This window comes from Gekko japonicus, unplaced genomic scaffold (genome assembly GCF_001447785.1).
Source record: "Gekko japonicus isolate JY-2015 unplaced genomic scaffold, Gekko_japonicus_V1.1 scaffold70, whole genome shotgun sequence".
Lineage (NCBI taxonomy): Eukaryota > Metazoa > Chordata > Lepidosauria > Squamata > Gekkonidae > Gekko > Gekko japonicus.
In genome coordinates, this window is record NW_015167529.1 from 2,149,194 (window position 1) to 2,158,750 (window position 9,557).

At 41.8% G+C, this 9,557-nt stretch overlaps 1 protein-coding gene across 1 annotated transcript in view; it reads right to left on the minus strand.

Annotated features, from left to right (window-relative positions):
• The window catches only part of DBT (dihydrolipoamide branched chain transacylase E2), a 22,079-nt gene that overhangs the window by 9,172 nt on the left and 3,350 nt on the right, over nt 1-9,557 (minus strand). Inside the window, exons 2-6 of the mRNA XM_015413340.1 lie at nt 8,259-8,382; nt 7,288-7,363; nt 6,085-6,266; nt 4,126-4,253; nt 845-1,100 (exon numbers count right to left, since the gene is read on the minus strand). Of these exons, the coding sequence (XP_015268826.1) occupies nt 845-1,100; nt 4,126-4,253; nt 6,085-6,266; nt 7,288-7,363; nt 8,259-8,382 (766 nt within the window). The remainder of the gene's footprint in view (nt 1-844; nt 1,101-4,125; nt 4,254-6,084; nt 6,267-7,287; nt 7,364-8,258; nt 8,383-9,557) is intronic.

Here is a 9,557-nt window from a genome sequence, read left to right on the forward strand (position 1 = left end):
TGAATGGACTGGGAGCATCCCATATGATACCATTGCTGAAGCTATGTCAAAGCTACACGATACCGTTGCCAAAGGGTATGGAACTGATCAGTGGCTAGATGGGAGAATATCGGGAGCTTTGCATAGCAGCTGCCAGGAGCTCAGACCCTGTCAGGGCCCCAACACCTCAAGTAAGCAACAGAAACTGGTAAGGAAAAAACTTTGCTTTCTAAGCTTACAGCTATGCCTTGTTCTTCAGGACCCAGCAAATACCACTGATGTAAATGCACATTGAAGCCTAGGATGCCTTTCAATCTAGATTAATTCTCTGGGAAATTAATTTGGTCACTCTCAGTTATTTCCGAAACAGTTTTGGAACACCCACCATATGCATCAACTTCTTGAGTGCACTTTACTCAAACGTTGCACTGTCACTTACACACAGGCCAGTCCCAAATCCACCTCTAGTCATACACAAATACTGGCCCACAGATGGGGATATGCATCCCCATGTACATTAAAAGTGTACTCAGCTCATTCAGTAGTGAGCAGAGGAACATTACGATACAGAACTGGATTGGCTCCATATACAAAAATCTGCTCCTGCATATGGATTTCTCTGGCTGGGTTAGGATGATTTCATTTACCATGTATTTCTTATTTTTTCTGGCATGAACACTGAGCTCATCATAAGCAAAAGAGGCATGTGACGTGGCCCTCAGCATCCCAAAAGAATACAAAAATATTAACTGTGTGTTTTAGTATAACAGGAAGAACTGATAGTCACTGAAAAAGTAAAACATTGCTATCAACAATTGTGTCATGATTAATTACTTTATTATAAAACTGTACCAGATGTTATTACCTGCTAAGGCCTCTGTTTTATCTTCTCCTGAAACTCCTATGGGTATGGAAGCGGGTATGAAAATCGGTGTTGGAATTTTAGGAGTCTTTTCTTCCAGCTTGTCACGCGCAGGGTCCGTTTTTGGCAAAGATGGGATCATTTTAGGTTTGGTTGACAGAGGTAAAATGGCACCTGTCTGCTTGGCCAAATAATTGAGAATATCTTCTTTGAGGATGCGATCATCTTTTCCTGTCCCAATAACTTCACTCAGTTTAATCTGAAAAAAATGCATGCAGTGAGCTAAAAAAACCCTCTAAATACAGAGCACCGGCAGGAAAAACCATGGCTGATTGAACGAGACTGCTAAAGCGAGGCCAGACGGTGAAGCATTTAAAGAGGTACTATGCACAGACAGATACTTAGACTGGACTGGGATTGGCAACTGCCTGGAGAACAAAGATGTCCTGTCCCTTTAACAGAGGCATAGTGGGGTGTCATTTACCATACAATGCTACTTACCTCAATACCATGAAAACCTTCCCTTGCCCATTTCCACAAATTAGGCCTGCTGGAAACCCTAGGCTGGATCCAGAGGTTGTTGGTGATGACACTGTTGTAATCTTTCAAGTCCAAACCTGTTCAGCTTTAGCAGTGCTGTACTATCGGGGGCTTCCCAACTGGACTTGTACGGATGCAGTGTTACAACAGCACAACATCCCACAGTCTCTGGATCCCATCTTAGAAGGCCTCAATTAAGACTGCACCCATGTGGGTCTTCCAGTCTGGAAGCATCTGATACTGCATCACCACTGAAACTAAGCAGATATGGACGCTTGGATGGCAGACCATGTAACAGTGGACGACAGAGATAACAAAAATGCATTTGTAAAAGGCACCCACTCATCCCTAATTTGGCATATGTATGCATGCAATTCAACAGTGTAATGCAGCAAAACACTACTTTAACCACTTCATGCACAGAGAATCCAAGTATTTCCTCAAGAAAAATCTGTTTTTTGGGGGGGAATCCATACACAAGTTTGCTTGGACTCAACAGCCTGTATCCTACCACTCTGATCAGCAAGGTTTGAAATCTTCCTCTAACATAAATGGTTCCAATACAGGGGGTAAGTTTCTTAGACTGCAGGAAGGCTTCAAATGTTGCTGAACGGACTGGCAGGCTACATCCTAACTTACCTAAGTTATGACCTAAGCAGGGTTTAGAACAGATAAAAGGAAGTACTTCACCCATGGAGTAATTAACACCTGGAAAGCACTGCCACAGGAAGTGGTGGTGGCTACAAGCATAGACAGCTTCAAGAGGGGATTGGATCAACATATGGACAGAGGTCCATGACTGGCTATTACACACAAGGTATAGATGGAACACTATGTCTGGGGCAGTGATGCTCTGTATTCTTGGTGTTTGGAGGGCAACAGTGGGAGGGCTTCTGGAGTTCTGGCCCTGCTGATGGACTTCCTGATGGCACCTGGGTTTTGGCCACAGTGTGACAGATTGTTGGACTGAATGGGCCATTGGCCTGATTCAACATGGCTTATGTTCTCATGTAATTATGTTCGTAAGACAATTTTGTTGTCTTTTAAGTGTTCTGCACAAGCTCACTGATACCAGTTGTGCCAGTCACGTAAACAGGGGCACAAGTTGTGCCAGTCACGTAAACAGTGGCTAAATTTGCGGATGATACAAAGTTGTTCAGGGTGGTGAAAACCAGTGAGGATTGTGAGGCACTCCAAAGGGATCTGTTAAGGATGGGCGAGTGGGTGTCAACATGGCAAATGGGGTTCAATGTGGCCAAGTGCAAGGTGATGCACATTGGAGCCAAAAATCCTAAATATAAATACACATTGATGGGGTATGAACTGGCAGAGACTGATCAAGAGAGAGATCTTGGAGTTGTAGTGGATAACTCACTTAAAATGTCGAGACAGTGTGTGACTGCAATAAAGAAGGCCAATGCTATGCTGGGGATTATTAGGAAGGGTATTGAAAACAGATCAGCCAATATCATAATGCCCCTATATAAATCAATGGTGAGATCTCATTTGGAATACTGTGTGCAGTTCTGGTCACCACACCTTAAAAAGGATATTATAGCTTTGGAAAAAGTGCAGAAAAGGGCAACTCGAATGATAAAAGGGTTGGAACACTTTCCCTATGAGGAAAGGTTAAAGCGCTTAGGGCTCTTTAGCTTGGAGAAAAGACGACTGAGGGGTGACATGATCGAGGTTTATAAGATTATGCATGGGATAGAGCAGGTAGAGAAAGAGGTACTTTTCTCCCTTTCTCACAATACAAGAACTCGTGGGCACTCAATGAAATTGCTGAGCGGTCGGGTTAGAACGGATAAAAGGAAGTACTTCTTCACCCAAAGAGTGATTAACACATGGAATTCACTGCCACAGGAAGTGGTGGAGGCTACAAGCATGGACGGCTTCAAAAGGGAATTAGATAAGCATATGGAGCAGAGGTCCATCAGTGGATATTAGCCACAAGGTATAGATAGGGGCTCTGGGGCAAGTGATGCTCTGTCTTCTTGGTGCTTGGGGGGGGTCAACAGTGGGAGGGCTTCTAATGTCCTGGCCCCACTGCTTGACCTCCTGATGGCACTGGTATTTCTGGCCACTGTGTGACACAGAGTGTTGGACTGGATGGGCCTTTGGCCTGATCCAACATTGGCGTCTCTTATGTTCTTATGTTCTTAAGAACTGCTTCCCATCCTCAGGAGGGTTCCATGCCTGTGTTTGAGGGTGCTGAATGGAGCATTTGAGCCCACATACCTCCAACAATGTTTCACTGCCTGCAGTGTTTGACATCAGATATCAGGCGGTGGGAGAAGCTGACCACAAGCAAAATCTACAGTATAAGATGCATTGGCATGACAAACTGTAAAAAGGGTGGGTTTTATGACTGTCAAGATAAATACTGCTGGGCTGATAGGAGGGGGGGGAGTGTCTCTTTCAGTCACAAAAATTTCAGTAAACTGTGTTTTAACATTATGGCCATTATGTTAACATATAATTTCTCTAACAAAGGTAGTTCACAGGGTTCTTAGTTCCTGACAGTGGGCTAGATCCTGTGGATCTGTTCTGCTAAGGGAGGTGCTTTGCTCTGGCACAAGGAGCCTTCCCTTGACCTGAGAGACTCAGTAAATGCACCTCACTTCAGAAGAAGGTCCCTTCCTCCAGGAGAAAGTGCTGCTGCTAGTGGAATGGAACTATGGAATCCAACCCAGTAGGTATGAGAAGTCAAAGAGAGGAGAAGGCCTACCAAACAAACGCACATTGTTTTCCATGGCAAGGCGGCGAACAGCTGGGGTTGCCAAGGTTTTGTGGCCTTTAATCTCCTGGTGTGTCTGTTCTTCGTGGGACACAGCAGGCGTCTCTACCACATCCTCTTCAGAAGCTACAGCTGCAGATTGGACCAAAAAAGGGGGGCATAAATTTTCATACGTAACATGAACAGTTTTTATAGGCACAGGACAGTTTTCATAGGTGCATGAGAAAACACACTAAGCTAAAAAAAAAGTGTAAAATAGTTTTGCGTATACAGGAGTTAAATAGGGCTACTTTCATGCTTAAATTACATTGTGTGGAAATACAGTTATTTCATGCACATTTCCCTGCAGTGTTAAGGGAAAGCATCACTGTTGCTCTTCCTGATTCTTCTGTTTGCTGGGGTGTGTGTGTGTGTCACACCTTGTCACAATGGCCTGCAGAGCCCAATGTATATAATCATGTCCTTTAATGATGGAGGACAATGTTATTTATACAGGGATTTAAAAAATTAATACGATTGGATAAATAAATCTTGACTAACAGTGCAATCCTAAACAAGTCTACTCAGAATCCTACTGAAATCTACTCAAATAGGGTTTACTCCCAGGAAAGCATTCTTTGGAATTACAGTATATTATATGCATGAATCATATAACATTATAATATGTGTAACAATCATATAACATTATAATATGTGTAACAATCATATAACATTATAATATGTGTAACAACAGCAGCCTTGTTCAAATGGCTTCATTGTGGCTCAGTCCGTAAAGCTGACAATAGGCCTGAAGAAAGATGCCCTGTCCTTCTAATGTGTTAAAATGGGACAGCTACAGCTTTTCATGGCGTAGAGATAACAGCATAAATAATATCACCTGGTTAATAACATCCTATTAAGCATCTATTATGGGGAAAGGGCATTTATTTCTCCAGGCAATTGTCAACCCAAACAGCTTCTTCCTTGCTTGGTTACTTACCTCACAAGGTTGCAGTTCTTGGCTGCAAAGCAGCATAGCCCAACCTCATGGGGAATGAGACCTTTACGCCTGATATATTTTTGTTCCCCTCCCAGCTCCTTCAGGAGATTCCCTCTCCTTTTCTCTCTGCCGGCTCCCCAAACGTCCCCTTTCAACCGCCACTTTCCCTCACCTGTCACTCCCTCCCCAGCATTCTGTCGTCTCCCTAGCAACCAGTTCCTCTCAGTCAAATACTTTGTCCGTACCTGGCCATTCCTTGCATTAGGTTCACTGCACATGAGTAAATATCCTATATTTTTAAGAAAACCACTATAAAAATGAGTGAAATGGGGTTATCCAATTATATTGCATGGGCATGTAGTTTCTCCACACACACATCAGTGCAGTGTTATGGGAGAGCATCACAGAGAAGTGACTTCCAAGTTGCTGCAAGTGAAGCCTAAAGCAATTCTTTGCTTGTCCAGTTAATGCCTTCAGACAGGAATCTAGTAACTCCTTGACTAATTTCATGCATCCCAAAGCACTGTGGGCTTGTGTTTCTCAGCATCTGCTCTCTATGCCACACCATGAAGCCAACTGTTTTTGAAACGGGGGTGGGGGGGGCCTTTTGAAAGCACCTTTTGACAAAGCATGGAGCTTTGCTGTTCAAAGATTTTTTTAAAGGACAAAAGTCCTAATGGGTGGAAACTGCTGGACCTAAAAGCTTTAAATGAAACCATTAGTTACCTAAGAGTTGAGAAAGGCTGTCAGAATACTAATGCCCAATGGTACCCAAATAATTGAACAGAAAACACAAAAGATAAAATACTTGCATTATTTCATTTTTGCTCTGCCTAGTGAAGAACCTCACCTAGTTGAAGGCTTGCAGAGCATTCTGAAACAAGAACTTATTTTTTTACAAATGTATATTTGGTCCATAGCTAAGTTTGCAAGATCAGCACAGAATGGCATGCTGACGTAATGATGAAAATTAGTTACCATTACCTTTTAAGGCCTCTGTTTCTATGTCCACTAAAGGTTTCCCCACATAAGCAATTTCATCTAAGTTATAATAGAGTTTTTTAATGACACCATCGTAGCGACTGGTGATTGTAACTGAGGCCTTGTCACTTTGTACCTCACAGATGCTGTCAAACTGAGATACGATGTCACCTTCTTTTACATACCTAAGGAAAAACCCCAGAAAGGAATACTTAATATACACAATGATAAAGTTTGTTGAGTAGGTGATATGACATGATGTGGGTGTCTATGCTTTGCTAGAATAGGAGAAAGTATGTATTCAAAAATAGATACCACAAGTGGAAACAAGTGAAACATTACGGAGGTACGCTGGTGGTACCCTGAAGCACTAAGAGTTGTATCAGGGGTTCACTGAGTCTTCAGAATGGTCCACCCAAATTTTGGTGGTAATCATGACTTATGTGTGACCACTACCACTATTTCACCTCCACATACAAACCACCAATGGAGATTCAGGTTGTGGAATGCTTTTGAAACACTTATCAATGTGCTCTTATGGGATGATGGATGCCAAATAATGGTTTGGCAGGATAAGAATAACGAAGTCTATACTGTTCATGCTGTTAAACAGTTCTTGAAAGCTAGATTTTTTCATAGCTTGGAATGCAGCAAGCCAATTTGGATCAAAGGGCACATAAATAAACAAACTTGGTGGTGCTCATACTAATACATTGTCATGCTCTGACTCTTTACCCTTCCCTAACTGTGGCCAATTCACTTTCTCAAGTCATCACCATTATCATGCATACAGAATTAGATTGCCCCCAATGCCCAGATTTTCTAGTTTACCTACTGCTTTTAAAAGCAATTCATATGAGGCTCAATAAACAATTCTGTTCCCTTCTTCCACAACCAGTACAAATGTATGTAACGAATAATATCAATTCATCCCTCTTCCCCTTACCACCAGCTTTCCAATCAAGACTGTGTTTTTAAAATCTCTCCTCAGAAACTTTCATTCACATCAAAATAATTAACATGACCTCTTCCAGGAGGTTTTAAAAATTAATTAAAAAAGAGAATGATCTTCCTGACTGATAGACCTTCTCTGACACAACAATAAAACTGCATTTTCTTTTCCTTCCCCATATCAAGTTTTCAAGGAGGCAGAAGTTGATTAGTTAGGGCACAGCTTGTTCCATGGCAGAATGTAAGTTAACTTACCATTCTTTCATAGTCACCTCTGTGATTCCTTCTCCAATATCAGAGAGCTTGAACTGGACAATCTGGCTATGTGAAACTTGAAAAAGACACTGGCACAAATTAGAGAGCTGAACTAAACAAAAGCAACTAAAGCATCACTCAAGCAGTCAGATTATGGCTGCGGTCACACGCAACATTAGCCCACTCAAGCAGTCAGATTATGTAAGCTTTCCCCAAAATTATATCATATAAACATAAACTGTCAGCAATTTCTACTTGAAAACATTGAAAATGGACTTCCAAAATGCCAATGTGCCAAGGAAGATTTTTTTTAAAAAAACTTGATTTATGGATAACTGGTCTGGTTTATTCTTCAGTGTCTTAACATGCTTTGCAATTAAAGTATCAGCAATTTTGAAAACAGAAAAGAAGAGAAAGGCAACCTTGGATTACTTTATCTGCAGTCTGAATCTGCACATATTTACACTTTAGTAAATTCCACTGTGTTCAAGCAGACTTACTTGAGAATTAACGTACTTAAAATTGTAGCCTTAGTAAACTTTCAATCTTTGCAAGAATTAGGGTTACCATATTTTGAAAAGCAAAAAAGAGGACATATTTCCCAACTGAGTACTTCTAACAAGTGATCACTATGACAAATCTCATTTTCAGTACCCCAGGCATTTAAACTGTGATAATTGCTACAAACTAGAAATATTCCTAACCTTCCAACCCCAAAAGAGGACATTTTCATCAGAAAAAAAACTTAAAGATTCCCAAAAATGACAGACACCAAAAAAGATGACACATCCTCTAAAAAGAGGACATCTCGTAACCCTACAAGAACACATATATTTCAAAAGCTTGAACACCTGATAGAAGTGACTCCAATAGAATGTAGGGTTTTTTCTTTTTTGTCCATCTGCGTTTGGACACTATAGAGCAAATAAATGTCCAAACAATATCAAATAACAGGTGTGAAAGAAACTTACCAACAGTTGTTCTGAAAAATCTGTGCTGATGATGATCCTTCCACATAGACTTATCAAACGCCAAAGTGTACTTTGCTTTTAGCAAACGAAAGCTGCTATACAATCTAATATGGCGAACGCAGAGCTAGAGAGGGAAAGAAATAAGAACTGTATTAATGACAGCTCTTGTTTTAACTTGCCATAATAACAGAAATAAAGTCCTTATGTTTAGAAGAGCTTTGACAGTTAAGCATCAGTTATACAGATCTTATTTTTTTAAAAATCATATTACTGCCATCAAACCATATCAAGGTCTACAATGTACCTTTCACGGAATAAAAGGTTAGAAATGGCATTCTTAGCAGATATAGAAATCAAAGTGTCTGTATGGGGAAGATGGAAATTAGAGTGTAATTCTTGCATACATTTAATCACAGTTGGTTGGTTGAAATCAAGCGAACATATGAATTCTGTTGGCTAGATTTTAGTCTAACTTCCAGAATAGCTAATTTACAAAGCTATAGTGCTACGTACACTTATTTGAGAGTAAGTTCCATTGAAATATGTTACAGTAACAATAAAATCCTGTCAACGTAGGGACATCCAGAGGATGGCGGCACGCTGAGCAGTCGCATCTCCCGGACCTCCAGGAGGTAAGAGCTGAAACTTATAGACAGAAGGTGAACAGCAAATTAACATGTAATATGATGAAGATGTTTTAAGGTATGCGAAGACAAAACTAAATAACAAGCTAAGGCTATAAGGTCAACAGTTGTTTTGATTTAATTAAGGGGGAAACACAGGAAAGCAATAAATATGTCAAAATAGGAGATAAATGTGTAACAGTACCTATATATCTAATTCCCAAGTTGCCCCCTGCGTTCGGATATCTAAATCCGCACATTTGGGGCACCTGGGGGGCAGGGAGATTTTTCTGCACACTTGGGGCAGTCCACAGGTGTGCAGAAAAATCTGTAAACTTGGAAAAAATATAGGGGGGATATTTAAATCCCCCCAAAAGAAAGAGCGCTCCCTGTGCATGCACAGAGAACGCTCTGGGAACTCTGCAGTGGGTCGGCGGTTGGAAGTCACTCAGGCCTCGCCACAGGAGCGGGGGGGGGGAGGAGATCGCCGGAGCCGGGAGGAGAAGACAGGTGGTGGTGGCGGCGGCGGAGATCGGTGGAGCTGGGGGGAGGAGGAGATTGGCAACGGCGGCGGAGAAGACCTCCAGAGTTGGGGGGGAGGAGATCAGCGGTGGAGGAGGAGACTGCCAGAGCAAGGGGGGAGGAGGAGGAGTTTGGGGGGGCCCAGGGTGTCACA